Here is a 25,978-nt window from a genome sequence, read left to right as displayed (position 1 = left end):
TGCTGCGGACAGCTGAGACGTGTCCAGCGTAAACACGCAGAGCGGCTTGGCTGGTGGGGCCCGAGGACGTCCCTGCAGCAGCCGAGGGCCGCGCGGGACACCAGGCTGCCTCCGCGGGACAAGCACCGACGTGGGCGGGGGGTGCCCGGGCCTCAGCTGCGCCGCGCTGGGGAGGGGCCGTCACCTGCGGGCAGCCAACACGAGGCCGCGGGCCGCCAGCTCCCGGGCGAAGGAGGCGAAAGCATCGGTTCAGCTCTGTCCCTGGAGGGAGGGGACTCACCCGGGCGGCCGCCCTCTCCCGCGCGGCGTCGGGGCAGGGCCGGGCACCGCACGCACCTCGCTGCACCGACGACCCGCTCCCCGCGCCCGGCTTGCTCCGGCCCGGCCGAGACGGCTCCGTCGCGCGTTCGGCGGCAGGCGGGACCGTCCCTTCCCCAGCAGCGCGGCACGGGGGGACCGCGGCCAACACGGCCACCCCGCCACGGCCACCCCGCCACGGCCACCCCGCCACGGCCCCGCGCGCCGCAAGGGAGCCGCGCAGATCCCCCCGCCTCCAAAGTGGAAGCGCGAACCGGTTTCTATTAATTCACAACAACCAGACGCTTTAATTATAGCTATTAAAAGCTGCCCTGTATTTATACTTAATAACATCATCTTTACCGGGGCCTTGAAGAGTTCACGCTCTTCCGGCAGCCGCTTTCTGCAAGCTCTGCGCTAGACGGAGCTGCATAAACTTCACGCAGGTTTTGCCTTTAGTGAAAGGACTGTAGATTTACACTGACGTGAGACAAAAATTCAGCTATAAAATGTGAAATTATGAATCTAACCTCTACAAAGTCCCAGCATAACACAAACCAAATTCAAACACCAGACACAAAATATTTTCTTTTGAAAATTCTTGCATTTTTTAAGCTCAAATTCATTCCAGTCCATGTGAATCTAGCTGGCAGCCAGCTTAGTACTGCTCCCTACTGTCAGTACAAAAACAAACAGAAATTTACAGCCTTTTCTCCTTTCAGAATTGTCACAGAGCAAATTACTCAAAACAAATAATATATCTGTTGATTTACACCCTTCCTGCAGGTCAGGGGGTTCTCAATTTATTCACTATCGGCACTCATAGCACACGTACCTCTTTGTAACCTCTCTTCCTTAGAAGACTTTTCTATATCCTTTTCTTGCACATTTTCTGTGTTCTAACCCCAACATTTGCACTGTGTTCATTATCCAGCATAAGTCACAGCAGCTGCATCCATACCTTGCTCTGGACAACTTCTGTTCTAGCCATCACGGCGTTACTGAACGCACGCCATAAAATTCGTTCTGAAGAACAAACAAGAGTTAATTTATCTGGTTTGTTTTTCACAAACATTTGTCCAAGTAAAGTTTAATTGCCAGGTCTGTTCGGAGATGAGATGCAAAACCATAAACAATAGCTTTAAAATAAAAAGTCAAGGGAAACGTTTCTCACCCTCCTCTACCCAGAGCAAGCAGCGATCGGGACACTAATGCCCCCGCGGTGGGCGCTGAACAACGTCACTGCCTCTGTCACCTGCTGTCTTGAGTAGCAAGTCCTTTACTTTTCTGGAAGAACAGAGAAAGTGAGAAAAAGAGAGAGACAACGGCAGCAAAGGTGACGCACCATAGTGCAATGGCCAAAGAATTATGCTCACAACTTCCTGCTGAAAATCTCAACAATACAAGAAGAAACAGATTTTTTCAGAGAGGAATATTCAGTTATTTCCCACTTCTTGGTACAACTGGCTGAATGTTGCACTGTCCTGAAGGCGCAGTCACTTCTGCTCATCAGCTCATACTAATGATGCATCTTTTTGGTGGGAAACGTAGGATCAAGATTTTTTCCCCCCCCGACAAGCAATTATGGTGTTTCAACAGTGTCCCAGACCCCAGTTTCCTAGCTGGTCATGCTGGCAGGAATGCTACCGTATACAAAACGCAGGACGGCACTGATTCTGAACAGAAACTGACCCCTAATTGATAGTCCTGCTTTTTTATGAGGTATTAGTTCATAAAAGATTCTGCAGATCCACCTAAAGCCCCTTCCTCTCTGAATTTCCTCAGGATGCAATCCATTGAAGTTTCAGCATGGCCTTTATTGCAGCATGTGCTGAGGCTTCAAATGCGAAGCAACATTTTGAAAGGCAGCATCTGTCTCCGCAGGCAGGAAAACCCTTCGTTAGCATATTGAACTGTTGCACATAGTAAGAGGTTCAGTGCGAGCCGTAAACTCTTGATCTTCCCTAGAAAGTCTCTACTTTCACTTATCAGCCTGACATCTCACAGTGGGGCCACCTGAGCAGACCACGGGGCTGGCTCCAGGGCTCGCAGACTGGAACCAGACCCCGGAGGGAGCACGGGCGGAGGTGGCCAGCTCCCCGGGACCCTCCAGCACACTTCAAAGTGACATGTTTCAAGCAGTCCTCCCCGCCAAACCCCATCGCCTTCAAAGCCCACGCAGCTTTATTGCCTGGAGCACGTCAAGTACTCATCCAGGGATGCACGGCAGTTGCTCTCAGCTGAGGACAGAGCGCAGCTTTGCAGATGCATTAGCATCCTGTGCGCCCCTCCGATTTTTTTAAGAGGAATTCAGAGCTGATTCTGTTGCTCTGGCCCATTCTTTGATTTTTACCATCCCACTTCTGCCTCATGCTTGAAGGTCCCGTGTCAGAGCTCACACACAAGTAATTTTAAGTAGAAATACAGCAATCCAGAAAATAAGAAAGGAAAGAAAAGCTCCCCAGCAGTTCGACTCTGAAGTATAAGACAAAATTTCTCTGAACTAGAAAATGAGTTAACACATAATTAGGGGGTTTCCCAAAGAGACCGAATAATTTATGGGAAGTTACTGACATGTTCCTGACATGTTTAGTCCAGTTACGCCTTTGTACAATATTAGACTCTGACATCACAGCGTCAGAAGACAATGTTTTCAAAAGAAAAATCAGTTATTGTGAAGCCAACAGAATAGAAGCTCCAGAAACTGCTAAACTTAGAGCATTTTCCTAAATCATTATTTTATAAAAGGAAAAGGAAAACATTCCTGGCTGTGTGCAATGTGTGCTGAAGTCACAGGATCCCACTTGTAACAACTTTCCTTCCCCTTGTCACAGCTGAAATTAACTGCGCTCACGAGGAGGCAAACGAACAGAACCAGAGCGCTCGCCAAAGCCGTCTAGCAATTTGTTACCAAAATTATTCACTGAGCAAAGACCTTCCTCGCCAGTGGTGAAAAGGAGTAATTCTAAATCTGAATAAACAAGTTTCCTATATCGACAAATGGATTAATGGAGTGCATATTTTGCAGAGAGCTGTAAGAAAACGACTGCCCTCAGACAAAGAGAGGGTGCTTCTTTCTGTGTGAAGATACAGACACGGTTTATCTAATGGTTGGAAAGTTTACAAGAAAACAGCAAACTTCGTGCTGTGGTTATTGAACTGAAGTAGTACTTTACTAGAACCAGGTTTTTTTGGTAATTTTGTGGTTGTAACAACTATTTTCTTTACATACTGCTATAGAAAAGGGACTCTTTTTAACTTAATTGAAGACACTATCAAGAGTAAATACTGGGGCTTTTAATAAAAACAGTATGAGGAGAACATTCAAAGCTAAATAATCAGAAGCAATTTGTGTTCATGAGCAGAATGATGTGTCATTTTTTTCCCTTGCAACTCTCTGTGCTGGATCAGTTTTGAGACTGTGGCAAACTTTAAACCTATCTCAAAATAATGAACAGCAGTGAGGGTTGAAGATAGTTTGAAAAATACACTGGAAAGAGAAAACATATGCCACAGAGTGTGGTGCAAAAGTCATATTTCATGCATGACTTTAGAGAATGTTAATAAGGATTAGAACCATACTTCACCAGAATAACAATCCCTCAAAGAAGTATAATTAATTTTTCTTTAGATCTCTGTTAGACAAAAATACAGGGGAGAGAGCATTGTTGCCTACAGATTTCACTCTTTCTAAGAAATATAGCCCTGAAATACACGTCATAATTGTACACTATAACTGGAGTGTAGTACATGACTCATTTGCTTTATAGTTGTTGGTTTTATAATACTATGAATCCAAAAATATTTTAAACTTCAGTTTTTTGCTTTGGCCAATAAATATGATTAAGATAATACATCCAAAAACATATGTAAGCTGTGTATGTGCAACATATGGAAAACAGATGTGTTCTTAATTTACATATGACCTAAAAAAATCAGCTGATTACCAGAGATGGTACTTTGTGAAGCTGTTTCGGGCTCAGAAGTATTGTTGCTAGCTCAGCACCATTTTAAAGCAGGCAGTTTGCTTCTTTTGCGCCCGAAACCCCAAACGCAGCGCTGCAGAGAGACTGCGTCCCTGGAGCAGCGTCGCTTGGCTTCACGTACATCAGCCCAGAAATGGAAAACCAAGATCATTTGTTTCTGACTACAATTGTTATTGAAAACTTTTCTTTAATATTTTAAGTGTATGTTCCAGCACACAAGGGCAGAGCTCGGGTCGCACCTGGCTAAGGCTCCTCCAGCCGTAGCGGCAACGAGGGCCGAGCTCCGCTTCCAAGAGCTCCACGAACGGAAGGCAAAGTTATACCCGTCTCGCTGGTGAGAAATCATGCCGAGGTGGTAGTCATTTCTTCTCTAAAATCAAAACAGATCAGGCAGTTTTCTTAATTATAACCCCTCAAGATAGAGGTTCTCTAGAGACCATGTTCTGGTTTCTTTCTTTTTTTTTTAACTATAACTGATAAGAAAACGATAACTGAACACCGCATATAAACGGCGATGAAAAGCTCAGCTTGTGCGGCTCCTCTGGCGGAGCACACAGCCCAGCTGATACAGCGAGCGTTTTAGCTAGTGACGCCAGAAGGAGTCAAAGCCGGGCTGCAAAGCGGGGCACCACAGAAATACGGGATTCCTAAATGTTTTTTAAAAGGAAGGAAAAACTTTCTAGCCTTTCGCTGAGAAGAAACGGTTCAAAGCACAGGGAGAGCGTCAGGGTACGAGATAGCCGTTCCAAAACACACGGCTAATTGAACAAAACACTTGTAAATAAAGACATAGGCTTTTTTAGGCAGACGTTTGTCACAGCTAGGAAATTCTGCCTCTCCTGCCAGGCTCCAGCTGGCAGCATCCCCGGGAAGGGCTCCAGCGCATCCCCACGCCGCGCTGCCAGCACGTCGAGCGCCTGCCGCGCGGGACCCCTCGGGGCTCGCGGCCCACCGCGACCCACCGCAGCCCATTGTGACCCACCGCAGCCCATTGCGACCCACCGCAGCCCACCGCAGCCCATCGCAGCGCACTGCGACCCACCGCAGCCCATCGTGACCCACCGCAGCCCATCGCGACCCACCGCAGCCCATCGCCCCGACGCTGGACCGGGCCGGTGGTGGGCAGCGGGCAGCACTCGCCAGCCAGCTTGGCGACACGTCCCCTTGGTCGCATGCTGCGGGCCTGGGCAGCGAGGCCCTTGCACGGCCCCGGTGTTCCCCCAAGCCGACAGCCACTTTTGGGGGTTTTTTTTTAAGCAAATAATTTTCCAAAAATCTTTATCCTCTCCGCTGCCTGCTGATGTGCAATGCGGGGATTTAGTGCTGCAGCAAGCACCCCAGGGCAGCAGCAGAGCGGACCCGGGCTGCCCGTCACCTGCTCCTCAGCCCTCCGGCGCGGGGACGCGGGACGTGCTCCTCCGGCACGGGCGCGGGGAAGAGGGCCAGGCGGCAGGGAGCTCAGAGGAGCTGCTGAGTTCGGTTCCTCCTCCTTGTTCCCTCCCCCAGGATTTTCCTTTCCGTGTCCCAGAATCCATCCTCTCCCCAGGAAATCTCTATCTATACCAGCCAAGGCAAGGGGACGTGCGGTTACTGCTGCCTTCCCGTCCCGCACGCGCTGCTCCCGCCTGCAGCACCGCACCGGGCAGGGAGCCGGCCCGGCCGCCCTCCCCTCCTGCCGCCCGCGGCACACGGCGCGACGGACCCAGGGAGGGGTCCAAGTCTCACCCTACTTTGCAAATCTATTGAGCGAGATAAATAGGTCCTTCTGTGATACATCCTAAAAACTCAGTCCCGTGAGATGTGGCATCACTGTATCAAGGAAAAGAAAGACACACACAGAAAAGCAGCCAGCCTGTGGGCTGCTGGGGGCATTTTCTCGTCCTCATCAGGGACCTCGTGATCCGAAACATCTGCGTTGTCTTAGGCTGGCCATCAGGACCCGCTCTCCCTCTGAACTCCAACCGTTTCCCCTCGCCGCCGCTCGAAGCCTCCCTGGGTCACGGGCCCTCGCACACAAATCATCTCGGCCTCGCGAGGGGGTGAGGGAAAGGCAGGAGGCTCTGAAATTCAATCCCCCGAGGTTTTTTCTTTTTCTTCTCTCTTTGGTCCAAACAAAAGTTATTTTTCTTTCGATGAGCGCGCGCTAGCGTCAGCCGCTAACGCGGAGCCCCTCCGGCTCCCACGGGCGAACGCGGCCCCCCGTCCGCTGACCCGCGCCGGAGCCGGGCAGGACGCGTCCAGCAGCCCCGACGGCCGCGGGAGGAGGTCCAAGGCCCGTCCCCGAGCGCGGGGTCTGGCTGCCGCTGGACGCGCTGCATTGCCTGGCTCCGAATGAAACGGACCTGTTAGCTTGCACTACATGATATCCTGCCTGGGAACCTATTTTTAACTGAGTTATTGCCTTTTGCACACAAATAGGAGCAGTGAAGAGCTCCTAAGTTTCAAAACGCTAAACCCAGGAGATTAACAGGCTCCCGGATTGTTTTTGGAAGTCATTTTCTCTGAAATACTCACAGCCTCTTACCGGATTGGATTGGTTTGGTTTGCATTTAACATTTCTGGTATGTTAAAATACAGTCCTGTTCTTGCATTTAAGCTGGAATTTCTTTGAAAAGTCTGATGTTTTCAAGGCTATTTACAATTTTCCAAAACCTCGTCCCCAATCACACTCTGGCATCACACTGTCTGCCACAATTCAGCTATTAGTTAACTGACCTTAAAAGTTTACAGGTATTTTATAGACACCCCTTCACCAGCCTCGTGGATCATCCGGGTACTAAAAAATGTTTTTAGTTCACTTTATCCAGTCCTGTCCTTGCTGTGGAGACTGCAGCCAGACTGGAAATAATTTTGGGATTGAGATTCGAGCAGAACGGCGTGGTTAAAGAAAACGTGCTCTGCTGGAGAAAAGCGCCGTCACCTGCTAGATTCGTTCAGTGCTTGGGTTTGCTGGAGCATCGCAGCAGCTATGTTCACCTGTTTACGCTCAGTGACTGCGGGCAGCGGTGGTGGAGGTGGGACAAGTCCCGGCGACGCGGCAGCCAGCAGGTCTGCTGCTCCGCGGCTCCCGGCGGGTCCACGGGGAAGCCGGTCCCGGGCCGAGGGCGCCGGCCCGCAGCAGCCCCGGCACGTCGCTCCAGGGAGGCCGTTGGTACCCGCCACGGCGATGCCCACGCCGTCCGCAGGCTACGCGTGCCCTCGCGCCGGGGAGGGAGCGCAGGGTCGCCAGGAGCCTGGGTGGGGGACGGGGAGGGGAAAGGGGAATTCCGGAAAGATAATTTCTTAAAACGTTTAATTAGCACTGACTCCTAACATTTAAATTACTTAAAAAAAAAGAAAAAGTACATAAAGATGAACAATACAGAGGAGCTGGACACACCTTCTGAAACCAGGACCGGTGAGTAGCTGCGATTAAGCTGGCTTGCAGAACATTACTTTAGGGAAGTTTTAGGCAGTATCACTACCAATAAGGCCAGCCTGGATAAAAGGAAAAAAACCTTAAAACTTTCCCCTTCCCTTGCTTTTGATTACAGCTTGAAAAAATATTTAACATGAGAAAAAAATAATTAGACTATCTCCCAGAATGCAGCATTCTTCTACAATTGCCCAGACTTCTGCTTTGAAAATTGGAGCAACCAGTATAAACTTCACGAATCCACTGAGGAGGCAACTCTTCAAATACCTGTGGTTTCCCACATTTTCCAAGAAAAATAAAAAGATTTATAGTTTCTCATGTTAAATCTGAGAGGCTAAACTTTGAGAGACATACTTGCCCACCTGCTGCATGTGTATTAGTTCTAGCTGAAGAGAAGTCAATAAAAATGGAGAAAGAAGAATTTGCAGGGCTGGTTAAAGTAATAAGATTTGTTTCAGAGCATCTGATCTTTAGACTAACAGACTTCCAAACAGTTGGACAAGTAAATAAAGCACCGCAGGGAACCGCTAGTTGAAATAGGTTACCGCAGGGATACGCACAAAGGAATTCCTGCAACTAAGAAAGGGCTGGAGCTATGAAACCATAATACCAACTGTTGGGATGAATGGTTGACTTCTACAACACTTAAGAGCAAATTCTATAGGTATCCAGTCTTTGAGGACTGCATAAAGTTCTGTTCTGAGCTTTGGAAAATATTAAACCCATTAATAATTACCACTGAACAACAACAATGTTTTGCACTTCACGGTGATCCCATGCTTCTGAAAAGATGGTTTGTTTTTAGTTCCACTTGCTCCATTTTAGGGATGGAAGGTTTGACAAAACCTTGTGATATATCTCACTACATAGTGTAATACACAAGAAGCAAAAGAAAATACGTGCTTTAAAAATCTTATTTTCTTTAGAGAAATAAAACAAAAATTCAAACAAAAGCAGTTAACCTATGAATCCTTCTATTCCCTCCCTGGGATTTCTCTGCACCATCTCCACAACTTCCCCTGGATGGCAGGAGGACGGCAAATGCAAGTTATTTACAGCCATGCAAAACAGGGTACATCAAAAATATACAAAAACATCACAGCTTCCAGCAATCAGGCGTGGGGCTGTGCATACAGTAGGCAGCAGCTTTCTGCTCTGGCAGAGCAGAGCGCGGACCGCGAACAAAGCGGGAGATGTCCCATGTTCATCCAGCTACCAGGGGGTGGAGGTGACACTGTTGTAAGGTGCCATCTGATCAGGACTTCTTTTCTGTGCTTGACATGAATAAGGGGATTAGGATGGCAAGTTTCCGTGAGCTCACTCCATGGGACAAAGGGCCCCGAGGTTTAGTGTCACACTGCCTGATAAAAGTACAGGAGGCTGTCAATCAGGGGCTCCGAGGTACTTGTGTCGGTGACATAATCTTATTAGAAGATAAACCAGCGAAATCCTTTTCATGATGAAAAGTTACATTTAATTGCTCCTTTGCTTTGCTTTCCTTTCTCTTGTTCATTTGTCCATTTAACTTTGTTAACGTTCGCTATTACAGCAGCATAACGGCACAGAGATGCAAGCCGTCTAAACCGTGCCTATGTTCATAACGAATAAATGAGTTTACGGATGCTAACGGATGGTTGCGTCCGTGCACAAAAAGAGTCACTTGTGATCTTTCAAACAGAGGGTCAAAAGAGTTACTGAATTAATTAGCAGGCGTTCTCATGCACAAGGGTAAAGTTAAATGTTATGTCAGTTGTTTTAATGCATAAGTAAGCTGACAAAAAGACTAAAAAATTGCCAAGCTCCGTCTCTGTGCAACAAACAAAAGGGGGATTTCTAGTATCCTGTTAAGGGAACAAATCCATATTAGCCCCAGAAACGTGACTGTTTCACTTTTGGCTAATTTCAGGTTTGTTTCCTTCCTGTGTCACAAAACAAGCGCTGATGCCGCAGCAGAACCGCTGCTCGCCGCCTTGGAGGGAACCGAGCGGAGCCTCGCTGGAGCCGGCGGCGGGAGCCGGGGACCCGGCGGCTCTGCAGCACCCGCTTCCCGCCGCGGTGCCCAGGGACCGCGCGGCTCCGGGCTCCGGCGGGGATCGGCTGGGCCACGACGGGCGGGCGACCAACCGCGGGGGCCCCGGGGAGCGCATGGCTCCCGCGCCCGGGAGGCCTGGGAAGCCGGGAGCGAGGCGGGCGCAGGGCTCTGCTCCGGGGCAGAGGAGCGAGTCGGGGGACCCCGGACACCCGGACAAGAGCGGCCCTGCGCCCAGTGCCTGGGACAACCTCTCGCAGGATGCACGTGCAGATGCGTGCATGCACACGCATGCACGGGTGTCCCCGCGGAGCCCAGGCACGGGTGTCCCCGCGGAGCCCAGGCACGGGTGTCCAGCCGGAGCAGCGGTGCAGCCTCGGCCAGGCCGCCGGGCGAGCGGGACCAGCGCCCGGCCCTGCTGCAGCTCAGTCTCTGTGCATCGTCCTCCCTTAAATCTCCAGCCCGATATTTAAATGGTCAGGGATAAGGCAGCGGCGACGGCTCCGCTCGCTGCCATCGGCGCCGGGGCAGCACGCGCCCCGCAACGCCTGCGGTGCCGCGGACGGCTCGGGCCGCGCAGGATCAGCCGCCGCAGAGCGGGAGCTCCGACGCCCCAGCGATGCCAGAAGCAGCAGACTGGCAGGAAGCTGTGAGCAGTTTTAAAGCTGTTTTCCAAATATTTTCAGTTTGGGAAAGAAAGTTTGGATTTGATCTTGTTTCAACAGGATGGATCCAACAAAGGCTAAATTTTAGGTCAAGATATCTGTCCTGCAAAAATCAGAATGGACGTGAAGACGAGCCAGGTCTCGGCATGAACAGTAGAGCAGAGCTGCTCAGGTGGCAGCGGCTGAGACTGTCCCAGAAAACCACCAGGAAAGTGAATCAGCATTTGCCCCGCAGTTTCGCTACCCTAAGGCCCCCGACGCTGCGGCTAGCTGCGTAGGCAACTTTACCTTGTAAATAGCTACTTAAGAGCCTTGCTAAGGTGAGTAAAATTAACCACCCTGTTAAAGCAGAATCACAGCCCAAGCTAGCAGTTATGCTTCTCAAAATATATATATTTTTAAATCATCATATAACAGTTACAATTAATAAGTTACGAACTTATATTCTCAGTAAACTACTGCCGCCATTTAGTGGCATGGAGGTCCGCTGAAGTTTTACACCAAGTACCTGAGGGCGCGCGTTATCCAAACAACCGAGCTCCACAAACGTGAAACGTTTAAAGAAAAAACAACTCCATTCATTTTGTATATACTGCTCCGTATTTCGTCCGAGTGCCTATCTGACTGTGAACAAACTACCAGTTTAAAATAAGCTGAAATGTTTCAAGAAATTAAACGTGTAACTCTTTCCCTTAATTCAGATTTTCTCAAAGAAAACAAATCTTATAAAATTCTTGAAGATAAACACATTATCATGTAAGGAACTAACAAAGAATTCTGACAAATGTCCTGCCTTTTTAGTAAAAAATTGGATAAAATATAACAGAGGAGGAGCAGAGTGGTTGATAGTAGAACAGAAACAGCTGATATATATGATTTTACACTGGTTAAATCACTGGTAGTTGGTAACTCAGTGAAAGGACAACTGCTGGGTCAGCAGGCTGCCGATCACGTATCCCTCAGCATCCACAAACGCTTCACCAGCTTCCACAGACAATTTGAAAACATTTAAAGTTACTCTACAAACCTTATTTTTCATATTTCCTTTCAAGAAGAATTCCAGTTAATTTACTGGAATTACTATTTTCTCTCAAAACAACACTTTCTGTATTATGCATATTTACAAATCCTTTACTGTTTTCAAATATTTAACCACACATGAGGAATGCGCCATACCTGCAGGTTCTCTGCTAGACTCTAGAGACTCCAATTACTAAATTGAGAAAATGAGCCAAAAATATTTGCAGAGAGGTTACCTGCTGTGAATCCAAATTTCCACTGAATTTCTTCTGAAATCAGCACAAGATGTGGAACAAAATCAGACCCGAGCTCGGCTCTTGGCTCGGACAGCTGTACTGTCCCCACCATCTGCCATGTTGCACCTACCAGGCTACTCAGCGAAGCAGAACTATTATAAACCAGCGACTGAGAGATTTCAAAATAGCAATGAGAAAAGAACAATGGGTGAGCGAAATAGGAAAATTTATTTTTACTGATCAAACTTACTCAAATCCAAGAAGCCATTAGGAAGTGCTGTCAACTACCGCTTGAAATCTAAGAAAGTAGCCATTCAAAGCACAGTAGGCCCTTATAAACAGTTAATCCACGCAGCTGCAGTAGTTAAAGCAAACACACTACCCTTCACTGCCCCATCAATTACACCTTCCCAGAAAAAAATTACACAAACTTTGTAGGATTTTTCAGAGAGAAGATGGATTCTTTTGGAGACTTGAGGTCAAGACTGGGCTGTTTAAAGTATATTATTAACAAATAAACATTTATTGCAAAAAAACCCTATAGGCCTTTGGGGAGGAAAATGGTGTTATTTTTGGCATCAAATGACACAAGCCATTTATGACATGAATGGCTATCACCAACAGACTGATGAAATGGCAAATGTCTCCCACTTAACTTCCCCTGGCTTCCTGAATAAACTTTTTCAAACACTTTTTTCCTTCTGAAATGGCAATAAACTCCATGTAATTTTGGTTTTCTCTCTGTTCTAGTTATTTCAAGATCCGTAGCTGGAAAGGGTTGAAGGTACTTCCAGATGGAAGCTGAAGACTCCCCGAAGACCGGCGGGGCGATGAAAATCGCATTGTCGGGATCCGGGCTGTGTACGGCCCTTGTTTGTGTGTTTTCCTGCTCGAGTGACAACCTGCAATTGGCTTTCAGATGGCTGGGTGAAAAAGCTGAGGTTTAATTGTGGCATCCAACAAATTGAATGTTATAGCTCTTGTCATTGAACGTATCCGCTACGCGCTCAGACAGACCTGTGCCAAAATACAAGCTGCATTTTTAAGTTAAAAAAGCCACAAACGGAGCAGGCTTCAATTACACTACACGATCAACGTTTGCAGGACGCGTAGGAAGCAAAGGCAGCTGCCTGCCGCCGGCTCGCTCTGCCGCTGCGTCGCCGTCGATGCCGCCGCGCGCCGACAAGGCCGTCCGCTTCCCTGGTCCCTCCGGTCGCCTCCGCCGCTCGGGATGGAGAGCCGGGCCGGGAGGCGGCCGAGGGGGCCGGGCTGCTCCCCGGGTGCTTCCTGGGGACCGCGGGGATGCTCCCACGCTCCCACGCGAAATCAATGCAGGCGCCACCGAGCTCGTTTGCTCCGCGCCCACAAAACCACGCCGGGAGCCGGCCCGGGCGCGGACGGGAGGCCGCGGCAGCCTGACGCCGTGCACCGGGCTCGCCGGAGCTGCCCGACCGTGCCGGCGCGTGACCGTGCAGCGAGAGCTGCGGCGCGATCCTCCACGCGCCGTCGTTAGCGAACTTCCCGCGACCCGTAACCGCTTGCCGCACGCCCCGACCACGACGCCCGGCGGGCGCAGACCCACCACGCCGAGCAGCAACGCCCGCGTTGCGACACGCCACGCTCCGCTTGCTCCCTCCGGTACTTTCACCTCGGCTGCAATTTTGCAACATTTCGTATATTGCTCTAAATTACAACTTGTCTTTTGTACCACAAATACGCTCATCCTTGTCTCCCATTTGTAAAAAACCAGCACTGTTGTTCTTACTACAAGCACGCCGACAACCCGAAACGCGCACGCGGGACGGTGCACAGAGCAGTGCTGGCGCCAGCGCCAGAGCCGGCACTTCGGCACGTGGCTGCGTCCCGCCGCGTCGTCACCACCGCCCGCGACGCGCGAAGCACAGGCGTGCGGGCCGCCTTCCTCGCAGCCCCGAAACACGCTCATCAGCGCAGCAATGAAGGAAACGGTCTCTTGTGCGTGTGTGTAAATAAAGGCAAGGAAGCCTCCAGACTTTGCAAAGCTTCCTCCCGGCTGGTTTAGAAGAAAGTGAGCTCCTCTGCCTGGCTTTCGTTCACCGCCTCTCGCTGAGCCTTCCTTAATCACTTTCTATTACTGTGACAAAGCAGAGTTTAAGAATCAGAATCCAAAAGCTAAAAAAAGATCATTAAGACTACAAAAAGGCATATATTCTCCTGAGTACTGAGTCTCCTGTTTGCATGTAATAAAAAACAGACTTTGACATGCAATAAAATTAATAACAATAGAATCACTCCAGGATTTTTTCTTCTAAGATTTCAAGAGATCTGCACGCAGTACACAAAACTTGTGCACTGGGACTCAGGACACACTGGCTTGCACTGACCTCTGCACAGAAGAAGGTTTTGCTCACTGTTTCTTTCTTTCTTTCTTTCTTTCTTTCTTTTTCTTTCTTTCTTTCTTTTTCCTCTTCTTTCCTCTCTCTGGACTCTAATTATTATCAGAAGCTGACTGTGAAGGGGTAAAAATAAAATATGTGCATTTCCCCAGCGCAGTCGCGAGTGCAGAGAACCCGAGGGCTCGCAGAGGACCACAGAGCCGTCGGTGAGCGAGGAGCACGTGCTCGTTTGCTTCGGAAGGTTTGACGAAGGCGAAGGATTTCGGACGCCTGTGCGCGGGTCCCGGCGCCCATGCAGGGCCCATCGCACCTCCCGCAGCGGCGCAGGGCGAGGGGAACCGACCCGCGGGGTCAGGCCCCACGTGTGCAACCGCACCGTCACCGGACGAGGCCCATGCCAAGGTCCAGCCGAGCAGACAGCTCACCACGCTAAACCGCGACGAGCGCGTGGGGCGGTTCGGCCTGCGAGGAGCCCTGTCCCCGCGCACCGCGGAGAGCAGCGAACCGACCTGGCCCGGCACCGCGCGCCCCGGCACGCCCGGGAAACCGGCTTCGGCGGGTGACTCACGGGCGCCGTGGCAGCGAGGATTTGCCGGCTCAGGCCCTCACCGGGCCAACGGGCTGGCGGCGGCGCGTGGGCAGGGAGGCTTCCCCGGCGGACGGCTGCTGCCCGAGGAAGGCGCTGCTCCCCGCGGCAGGGCTCCCGCGCCCGGGCGGCCGGGCACCGCGCGCTGGAGGCACGAGAGAGAGTCCCCGCGCCAGCCCGCACGTGCAAACGAACCTTCGCGGAGCGGCCGCTCACCTGCGAACCGCGACGGCTAACGCACCGCGGGCGGCGGGCGGGAATCACCGCTTTCTTCCACGGGAAGCCAAGGAACGCAAACTTCCTAACGACGGGGCAGACCCGTCGGAGCAGGTAAGCGCATCCCACACCAGCACGGTGAGCACCGGTCCCGCTGCCCACGCCGGCCCCGCTCACCCGCCGGGTCCGGGAAGGGCCGGCCGTCGGCTCCCATCGGCTCCCGTCACCTCCCGTCACCTCCCGTCACCTCCCGCCGGCTCCCGCGCGGCTCGAGCACGACACCGACACCCGCCTGCACCCCGGGCTGCTGAGGCGGCGGCGGGCGATTCTGCTGCACACGCGGTGCCTAAAGAACCCTTGTGCCAGCAAACACACAAACACCCATAAAATTGGATTAAAATTGTGACATAAGAGAGAAAGTCAGAAAGCGCAGAAGCTGCTTCCAGTGGGGAGTCGCGGGAACAGGCTGCATCGGGTGACAAAAACCGCTGGCGGCAGGGTAGCCGCGGTCCCGCACGCGCTCCACGCAAACGCGCCGCACAGCGACGATGTTCCCTCAGCCTGCGAGCAGCCAGCAGCCACTGGATGCACGAAGAAATGCTTCAGGGAATACTAATTATTTCTTTCTCCATCTCAAATTTGCTTGCTTGCTATCATAAAAATAACCTATCATAAAAGCTACACTCACAAAAAATATTGTTCATCTAGACTTTTATTTAAAGACCTTTGCTCATTTGTTTGTTTTTTTGTTGTTGTTTTTGTAATCAGTGAATGCTGATTCAAGTCACGTGAGGGAACAAACGCAGGAAAGTAAACTTCTACCAGCTACCAGGAGCATTTGGTCCGCAGCACGTGCACATAAATCCCACTAGTTCTTACTGGGAGAGTGCATCTGCACTCTTGTACATTATAAATAATATTGCAGTTAAAAAAAAAGATTGCAGTAAAATCAAGAGCCAAATTCTATCCTTTGATGAGCAAGGATGGCTCTCGTTGAAGTCAATGGGAATTGCATGTTCACAAGTTCATATCAACACTTGCAGAGGATGATTTTGTGAATATTAAAAAACATAGTATGTTTTGGAGCAAAGTAAATGACCTCCATGACAAGTGTTCTCTGTAAATGTATGGGCTTGTTATAGAGATATCAGAGTACAAACCCCCCAAAACTCCTAAGAAATATGTTATTCCTTTTTTGTTATGCTGATATTAAAGTGCATTTAATCAATTTGTGCAGTAACAGTTCTGCCATATCTATACTGAAGATCACCGTACAATTTCAAGGCCAACAAAATACCAAACTAGAATTAATCATATTAACAATTCCTTTACTGCAGTACAACCCTGCAGATGTCTACTTGTTTGGTCGCCCACGGCAAATAGTTTTTGAAAGGTGAGCAAAATACCCCAAGCTCTGTGTGAGCATCGCGATAAGGAGCACGCAGGTAGGTTTTAGCCGGCTCGTAGATTCCCATCTCGGTCCTGAAAAGCTGTCGAAACAGATCCTAGGTTCCCCTGGTAATGCTGATCTGAACGTTTTATCTTCTAAGGACACTGTATACTGAATGTTGCATACGTTCATTCTGAGCGTTTTACTTCTACATAATCTGCATTAAAATTGCATAATTTGCCACACATGGTGCTCTCTACTTACAAGGCATATTGACAGCGTATTTAACATCCAATAAATGGCAACGGTAACACACGTAGTGTGTGTATGTGCTGTTCACGTAAAAGGAGAAAATGCTTGTTATCATTAATTTGCTCAGTAACAAGCAGCACCTATGCTGTAAAATGGCTGTTTGAGAACTGCTTCGCTTCCAGGCACGGCAGCCCCGTCTGCGCCCCACGTCGCTCCCGCAGCAGCGGCTCGCCCTCGCTTTTCCTAACGCTCCCATGCCGGCGGCTGGCTCCGAGCGCTGCGACTGCCTTGCTCGTGCCGCATGGGCAAGTTTGTCAGGATGTGATCGAAGCAGTTTCAGACATACCGAAAAGCAAAACAGTATTTCACGTGCGGAGCACCGGTCTAGCCAAAGCAAGTCCAGGAACTTAAAGTAAATGTAAGGTTAGTAATTAATAATAATAAAAAAGACAATGTCAAAGATCTGCCTCAATTTTATCTTGAATTTAAAGAAGCATCTAGAAACAGTGAATAACTTGCCCGAACAAAGTGAGCAAGATTTAGATCTATATTAGCATGCAGGTTACAAACACCAAAGAGCATTATATCTAAACCCAAAAGTCGACTTGTTCCACCTTTAAAGTATTGTCATTTTTTTCTCTCTTAAGCTCTATGTGCTTGAACTCAGAATTCTAACTTTACTTTCAATATGTATCTTAATTGGATATGAAGTTATTCACATAATTTTTACATAGTTACTAATGGAGAAAAGTGGTGTTTTTTCTTTCCCTCAATGTTATCAATGTTGTTACAGCTCCCACTGTTGCAAAATAATCTTATTTCCCATTAAATTTTTAAAAACACCTTAATTCAGAAAACACTTCTGCTTTCTACAAAATTTGACTACATTTTTGTCAAACAAAGATCCGTTTTAGTTAAAAGTTTTAGACGCAGCATACCATAATTATATAGTTTGCAAGATCAATATTCAGTAATCATTCCCTGCCCACTCGATATATTTATTCCAGTTCAGTTAAAGAAAAGAAATATCCATTCTTAATTGCACCCATCTAAATAAAAGCAACTCTCTTGATTCCAGAATCTGGCTGCCAGCTAACTTAGCTGTCAAGGTTCACGTCACATTGTTATATATAACTAATCTTATTCTTTGTTCCAGAATAAATGTGGGGGTTTTATATTTTGTAATGAACAAGAAACTGTCATTTCATTATGAGTCAATCTTTGCCTCATGAGTAATGCAATCATCCCCAAATCATGCCAAAAAAACTTTCTACCACATGAAACCGTCCAAGAGTAATACTTGGTTTGTTTACCTTTACTGGAGATTACTGTACAATGCACTTCAGAGGTTTTTTATTTATTTACTTGCTTCCTTACCTCACTTGAGCAGTAACATGACATATCATACAAAAGAGAAAAAAACCATGGTCAAAAAATAAGTGTTTACCCTGGTTGTTCTGCAAATACATCTTTTGACCTGGTATACCCATAATGGAGGATATCATTATATTCTTTTTCCGTTATTCAGCAGGGTTTCAAATTCACAGCCTTTTTGTGAGTTTGCATTTTATGCAACTCGTGAAATGGTCAAAGTCAGGCCAAGCAATAGAAAATCACTTTCTAATATTATCATGAAATATTACTGTTATATTTACACACTACATTGTTACAAAACTGCCACGAAAACTGAACTGCACAAGGATTATGCAAACCAGACACAAAATGTAGTTGCCTATTTTCAGCCTAATAATGATAAGAAAAAATAAAGTATTTTACTAATCCTCTCTTTCCGCCCCAAACTACTCCACTGAGCACGTCAGCAGAAGTCTACGAGTTTCTTTGTGCATGTGCATTGGGTAGGAGGGGTGTGCGTGTGCCTGGGTGCGTGCCTGTGCTCCCAAAGGCACACACATGCCCAGCTCACAGTGCGGGACAGCCAGCTTGTTTGTTTTTAGGTATTTCATCGTGTCGACGGAAGGCCCCGTCCTCTCCCCTCGTGCACCCCAACCTCCCAATGGCTTGCACAGCGAGCACGCAGGGAGCTCACGCTCACGCCCAGCGATTTACACTATCTGCTGTATTCTTCATCCCAATAGAAGGAGATATTAAGTAAATTGAAATTAATTCTTGCTGCAACAAGAAGTACAGTAGTGAAGAAAAGCAGATTTAGTATAACTTGCAGTCTTGTCAATTTTGTCGGGGGTGAAAAATAAAAAACTTAATTTCAATTTGAGTCACAGCTGCATTACATAAAGAATATTCCTTTTTCTCCTGAAATTTCTTCCCAACTATCTGACTAAATTATGGCAGCCCCCAATTATTACTAAATATCCCCCAATTTTCAAGCCCACAATGGTAATAAGCATTTCAAGATGCATCATGCTTTACGAGCTGCTCCATATAAAAAGCAAGCAAGAAGGGTACTTATTTGCAATTGAAATTAATAACGTAATTAGTCTAAGTAGATACATTAGAATTCACCCATTTTATCACAATACATTATTTTCAGCAGAAAAAATGTGATCTCTGCTTTTGAACTGGTTCAGAAGTTTAGGCCAAGAAATAATAAACATGGTTTCCTAACAGAATACAAAATGTTCCTGTTCTTTATAGATTTCAGTGAGTAATATTTTCACAGCATATTTCATATTTATTGGTTATTCTTTCTAAGGTTGGTAGTTAAGGATTATAAATTTTCCTCATATTAATATAATTGCGTATTGTCCACACTGAGTAAAGGTCCTCCCGATCATTTTCTGTCCTGGATTAGTGTAAATTACATTTGACTATTGTGATTATTTTGTCCGACAAGGTTACCGTGAATCCTGCAGAAAACCAAAAGGTTTCCTCCAATTTTTAAACCGTTCTCCGGTCTGGGGCTCCGCTGCCGCTCACCGAGGCCACCCGCCCGCCCGCGCCCGGCCCGCGCCGCGCGTCGCCGCCGTCCCCCCGCGACCGTCCCCCCGGCACCGTCCCCCCGTGACCGTCCCCCCGTGACCGTCCCCCCGTGACGGTCCCCCCGCGCGCGGGAGACGGGCGCCTGCCGCCGCCGCCGGGACCGGGCCCACCCCGCGCCTGCTGCGCTGACGTCACCCGCAGGCGAAACAGCCCCGTCGCCCCCGCGCTGCCGCGCCCGGGGCTGCTGGGGCCGGGGCCGGTGATGGGGCCGGTGATGGGGCCGGGGCTGCTGGGGCCGGGGCCGGTGATGGGGCCGGGGCCGGTGATGGGGCCGGTGCTGGGGCTGGTGCTGGGGCCGGGGCCGGTGCCGGGGCCGGGGCCGAGAGCCCGGCGCCGCGCTGACTTTCAGCAAAAGAGTGTTTCCGACCCTGTTAAACGCATTTTTGGCGGATGACATAACTTTAATCATCACTCCACGTCCTGGGCATGTGCCTACGCTGCTCCTCATCCCTGAGTTTCGGGCAGGTTTTCTGCTCTGCCCGAAGGACGCGCTCACGAGCAGCAGTGCCCGCCCGACACCGCAGGCGCACGAAGCGGAGCAGGCACCGCCGCAGAGGACGAGCAGCTGCACGGACAGGCTCAGCACTAACACCGACGCTCCTCGGCTTAAAAACGTTAAAGCCCGAACACAAACAGAAGCTTCCTGCCAGCAAGGCGCTGTGCTGGGTGCCGCGGCAGCTCCGGCCCCGCTCCCCACTGCTCAGCCCGCCGCCGCGGCAGGGACCGCTCGCCCTGGGAGCAGAGAGTCGCCAAACTGCGCACACTTACGAACAGGGAGCTTGTGTTTTGTCCCGAGCACAAAACCTAACTGCGCTGAGAGACATCGGTCAGTACTGATGTGAAAGAATTTCCGAAATCTGAAGAGGCTAAAATTCCCGTGTTGCAACAAGGCTGCACAGCGTTTCACGTGCTTTTTGTTAGGTACGTGCTGCTCCTTGCTGGCTTCATGTGAAAAAGAAGCTCAATCACTGACAAGAAAAGGCTCAAAGATCAGGAACAGTGTAAACAAATACCAAAAATACATGGAAACTTACTGTTCATAGCATGCGATAATGATGCTAAAACAATGCCTGACATATCTTGAAGCCTTTAACAAAAATCTAAATATTTCTCTTTCTTACTCTAAGCAAAACTTAAAATCAATTGATGAAAAATTATGAAATATTAACTGTGACTATTTGCTCTCTTATTCCTTGAATAAATGATCTCTTTCACAGCCATTATTTTGAAAGCTACAATAAGAATATAGATCTTTCTACAAATTATATGTATTTCTTACATACGAAATATGTAACCTGAAACAGTTATCATTCACAGCATATATTTTTTTAAATATCAGCAAGAACTAGGGCAAATGGTTATGTAACACTGAGTAGTCAGATAAAAACAGAGCAGAAAAGCACAATCACAAAAAAAATGAGAACATACAAATGGAAAAGAAAAGTAGTATTTGTAATTACTATGTTTTATACCAAGAAACACTGCTTAGAGTGGTACAGTAAATAAACTCACTTAAGCAAATACCCTGAATGTAACTACTGCAAAACCCTTATTTTTGATACGCATTCATTCAAAAGGTTTCAGTTCATCAGAAAGAAAACTTCTTTCAAAGAAGAAAGTGCAAGTGTAAGGTGCCAAATGTGCACCAGTCCTGCAATTTGGCAAAACCCTCATTAAAGTCAAAGAGACTCTGTCTGACTTAGGCTTGCGAGATTCAGCTTCCTGATGCCGTTGTGTTACACAACTGTTTTCTCCTTTAAAACCTTTCAATCAAATATACCTGTGACCCTCAATATCTACAATTTTAGCAAAATAAATTCTTTGCATTAAGTCAGAAGATCAGTATGTTCTTTCACAAAGGTTTGTTGAATTGCCTTGTATAACAAGAGTCTAAAATACATGCATAGCATAGATGCTAGCCCCACTGATGCAGCGATGATATTTTTGTGATAAATTGCATTTATCAGGCACCTCTGACTACTTCAAACTGAGCCTGGGCCACTAATCCATCTCCCCCAGGATTTATTCTAACATTCCAGGCATGGGACTAGCTTCAAACAGCCAACATTTTTATTAAAAAAAAAAAAATGTTTTCACCCTTCCCCCTAATGTGAAATGCCCTCATCCGAGGATGGGCAGTAATCATTCCTGACCCAGTGAAAGGTTTAAGGTCTGATATCTGACCCATCAGAAGCTTGCTTTCATTAGAAAGACGAGACATCAGTTTTCCAAAGATATACACACAGCACTTGATTATAGTCCTGGGAGTTCTGGAGAAATCTGACCTTTAAATTACATTACTACATACAGAAAAATCTATTTAAAGCAAATTTCAGTAACTAAGATATTTAAGTAATATTCTGAAATCTCCCTGTTATTTTTTTTCAGAGATCTGGACCCACGATAACAAAAAAGCATCTGATTTTACTGGTACTGGTCTCCCTTCTGTACGGGAGCTGCTCCACCTCTGCATTTCAGAGCACACTCCCTCCGCATACAGGCATTTCCCACGCCGTACGCTACAGCGCGGGACGACGGCTGCGCTAGCACGCTGCAAAAGACCCGCACGACTTGGTCATGGCTTCCTTCTCCCCCCGCACGCGGACTGGGAAAACTCACCCCCTGCACTGTGCACGCAAGCATCGCTGTTTTAGACTTCAGCTATCAAAAAGGAGCATTTCGCCAAGTCTAAAACACAGCGGACGGGGAAAGTGCACAAACAACGTCAGCTTAGTTTCACATGTTTTCTCTTTCAGGTTAATAAAATTTCAAAGAAAACAAATTTTGATTTACTGTGCCTTCCCTCCCCTTTCCACGAGCTACGTCTGCTGTCAGTCCTTGGGGGCACACACAGCAGGTGACCATGTAATGTCACACTAGGTGCTGGGATTCAACAAAGGCCAACATGTTGATATCTTTTTATTGCTAGTCAGCCTGGTTACCCCGTTTCCCCCCTATACAATCGGACACCTTTGGTAGCACGGAAAGTTCTGCAAGGTTACATTTCTATTCTGAGTCAGAAAAGTATTTATTTTTTTACAAAGCAAGAGCCTATTATCCTGCCTTTTAAGACAGAACAGGGCTTCCTTTATTTTATAGAAACTAAAGAGACCACTTATGCATTACATGTATTTATAAAAGATGTAAATATTTACGATTCGAAATAATGGTTTTTAGGTATCCTAAAGGCTATTCTAAATCCTTCCATAATTAAGCAAAATATCTTGATAACAAAAATATCTAAGGTAATACTATCTATTCGAGCAGAAGTTTCATTGCTCTACAACTATAACTACTAAAGGGGGATTTACTTTATGCAGAAGTAAAGTACGAGGAATGTGAAAACGTTGCGTACACTGGAGTATGTGAGAAAACACGAACACTGCTAAAACCTCAGCCCCCACAATGGCCGGATCGCAGCGACCCCGGGAAGACGTACTCACATTTATTTTCATGTGAAGTACCCAGGCCCGCGGAAGATTCCTTAATAGCATGCTGGTCAGGGCTGCAGTATGAAATAACACGTTTTGTTGTAATTCCTAAACAGGGGGACATTTATCTAGGCCACTTATACAAGAGTTATAACCCTAACAATATTTATACTCAGCATGTCATGTTAGCATTTACTACCAGTTTCCATGGAGATGGATTTTCATGCTGTAGCTATGAAATGCACATTGTTGCCACTAAGCCACTTCAGGCCTTTCTGGAAGCCTGCTGAATGCCTGACAAAAGTTGATGCAAACCAATAGTTGTTGTTCTTTGTTTGTTGCCAGACTTCTAGCAGAGCCATATTATGTCCTAGTGATTGAAGTGCCCATGTTCGCCCCCCTCCCGGCACAAAAAGGACCCTCAATTTCGGTGACAAGCGTGAAGTGGGCTGCTGCAGGGGAGGACAGACACCACGCAGGGCAGGGGCTCCGTCTCCGCGCAAGGACACGGCGCGGCGGGGGGCTGCTTTCCCCACAAAGCCTGACATTTTGGGGATAAAGAGTAAATAAAATAAAGCGCCGGGAGCGCCCGCGCCCGGGAGGGAGGGAGTCAGCGCCGGGCTCCGCCGGCCGCAGGGGAACGGCCGCCGCCGCGCTCCCAAGGCAGGGCCAAACCCGCGCCCCCTCCGCGCCCGCCGCCCGGGCCGGGCCGCACGCACCGCCGCCCGCGGAGCAGCCTGCGCGGCCGCGCAGCCCCGAGCGCCCACGGCGCCCGCACCGCCGCCCCCAGCGCCGCGGAGGGCGCCCGGCAGCCGCGCGACGGGCCGCCGCTCCCCGCGGCCGGCGCCCTGGGCGCTGTCTCCGCACCGCTCGGGGCCGCGGGCGGCGGCGGGACGCGGCTCCCCGGGCGCGAGGGCCCCGGCGCGGCCCTGCCTGCGCCGCCGGCCCCGCGGCAGGACCAGCCGCGCCGGGACCAGCCGGGACCAGCCGGGACCAGCCGGGACCAGCCGCGCCGGGACCAGCCGCCCCGGGACCAGCCGGGCCGAGCCGCCCCCGACGGCGCTGCAGGACGCCGGCCCCGGCGCGCCCCGGCGCTGCGGCAGCCCGCCGCCTTGCAAAGCCGTTTCGGCCTCCGGCACCATTTCGCTCTCGCGCCGGCAACGTTAAATTCAGCAGCCGCCCCGCCCGCCCCCGGGTCCCGCCGGCCGGGCCGCCCCGGGCCGCCCCGGGGGGGTTCTCCCCGCCTTCCCCCGAGGGCCGGGGCAGTTGCCCTTTCGCGGCGGGCAGCGGCCAAAGTCGCCCCGCTCGGAAACGCGCCGCGAGCCGCGCCGAGCCGAGCCGCGCCGCGCTGCCAGGGCTTCCCCGCGGCCAGCGGCGCCGGGCCGGGCCGGGAGCGCCCAGCCGGGCCGGGCCGAGCCGAGGCGGGCGGGCGGGCGGCGCGCGGCGGAGCGGGGCCGGGCGGGCCGGGGGCCGGCGGTGCGCTTACTGTTGGTAGTCCTGCTTGCAGTAGAGCTTGCGGTCCCGGAAGTAGCAGCTGGTGGTGAGGGCTTGCTGACACACCGCGCACTGCAAACACTCTTCGTGCCAGGACGACTCGTTCACCCGCATCAGAAAGCGATCCGAGATGGGCCGCTGGCAGCCTTCGCACACGGCCTGGTGCTGACAGTCCGAGCCTGCGGACGGCAAAGCGCGCGGTGAGCGGCGGCACGGGGCCCGCCGCCTCCCCCGGCCCGGCCCGGCCCCGCTCCCGGCCCCGCTCCCGGCCCCGCTCCCGGCCCCGCCGAGCGCCCCGGCCGCCCCGCGTCTGGGCAGCGCGAGCTCTGCGCTCGCTCCCAAGCCGGCGCCCCGCAAGCCCCGCTTCGGAAGGTGCCGCGCCCGCGGGCGCCGGGGCCGGAGCGCAGCCCTCCGCGGCGGCGGCTCGGGTCGGTCCGCGGGAGCCGGCGCGGGCGCCGGCGCGGCGAGGGCAGCGCGGAGGGTCGCGCTTGGCGTAGCCGAGAAGCGAGCGGCAACTCACCCAGTAGCACTCCTAACGTGGCCGGACCCGAGCGCAGAGGGTGATCTTCCATTTTAATACCGTCCAGCATCTTTGAGCAGTCCGACGGGCCCCGCGGAAAGCACCTCTCCAAGGACTCGGGACCTGTTGCAATATCCATGGGGCGGGCGGGGGTCGCCGGGGCCGCGCTGCCGGGCGGCGGGGTCGCTCAGCCCCGCGCCTGGCCGGGCTCGGGGGCACTCTGCGGCCGGGAGGAGGGAGTCGCCTTTATTTTTATCTGGGAGACATGAGGAGCGTTGCCTGCCTGCACTTCCAGAGACGGGGGGCAGAGGAGGGAGCCGCAGCCGCTGCCCATGGGGGCCGTCCGCGCTACGCGGGCGCGCACATGCCGCGCACACGGCGCGGGGCAGCCCGCGGCGTCACCTGCTCCCGAGCAGCGCCGGCGCCCCACGCCCCGCGCGGGGCCCTCCCGGGGCCGGGCCGGGCCGGGCCGGGCGGAGCGGCGGGCCGGGCCGGGCCGGGCAGGCGGCGGGGCTCCCCGGCGCTCCGCAGCCGCTGTGCCATGCGGCGTCCCGAGGAGCCGCGCGTTTAGAGCAGGGGCCGCGGCGGAGGAACACACCCCCCGGCGCCTCACCCCTCCTCAAACTTGCTGACATTTGAACTCCATTGGTGCGCGCCGTATCGCTGCGCCGCGGTGATCCGTCTCCTCGACGTCAAATAGTGCCCCGGCCCCGGCGGGCCCCCGCAGCCCCCGGAGCGCCGCGGCGCGTCGGCGCGGCCCCGGCCCCGATCCCGGCCCCGGCGGCGCCCCCGGCAGCGCCCGCGGCCGCTCCCGGCCCCGCTCGGCTCGGCGCCGCCCGGCAGGGCGAGGGGCGCGGGGCGCCGGGCCCGCGGGGAGCGGAGCGGCTCGCGGCGCGGCCAGACCCGCTGCCCGCAGCGCGGCCCCGATCCGCTCCCGCCCCGCGCCGCGGCCCGGACGGGGCGGCCCCGGCCCCGGCCCGACGGCGGCTCCTGGCTCCCGCCCCGGGGTACGTAGCTGCGCCGCTTCCCCGCCGCGCCGGGCGCGGACAGGTGGCGGCGGGGCCGCGCCCGCGGAGCCGGCCCGCGCGGATCGCCTTTGTCCCGCGCT

General features: G+C 51.2%; 1 protein-coding gene across 1 annotated transcript in view; it reads right to left on the bottom strand.

Moving 5' to 3' along the window:
- The window catches only part of LMX1B (LIM homeobox transcription factor 1 beta), a 94,768-nt gene extending 69,413 nt beyond the window's left edge, over positions 1-25,355 (bottom strand). The window contains exons 1-2 of the mRNA XM_064524002.1: positions 24,871-25,355; positions 24,343-24,529 (exon numbers count right to left, since the gene is read on the bottom strand). Of these exons, the coding sequence (XP_064380072.1) occupies positions 24,343-24,529; positions 24,871-25,009 (326 nt within the window). The 5' untranslated portion in view covers positions 25,010-25,355. The remainder of the gene's footprint in view (positions 1-24,342; positions 24,530-24,870) is intronic.
- Positions 25,356-25,978: the final 623 nt, after the last annotated feature.

The sequence above is a fragment of the Dromaius novaehollandiae genome, chromosome 20 (assembly GCF_036370855.1).
Source record: "Dromaius novaehollandiae isolate bDroNov1 chromosome 20, bDroNov1.hap1, whole genome shotgun sequence".
In the NCBI taxonomy this organism is placed as follows: Eukaryota; Metazoa; Chordata; class Aves; order Casuariiformes; family Dromaiidae; genus Dromaius; species Dromaius novaehollandiae.
Note: the sequence above shows the minus strand (reverse complement) of the source record. Positions and strands in the feature narration are given on the sequence as shown.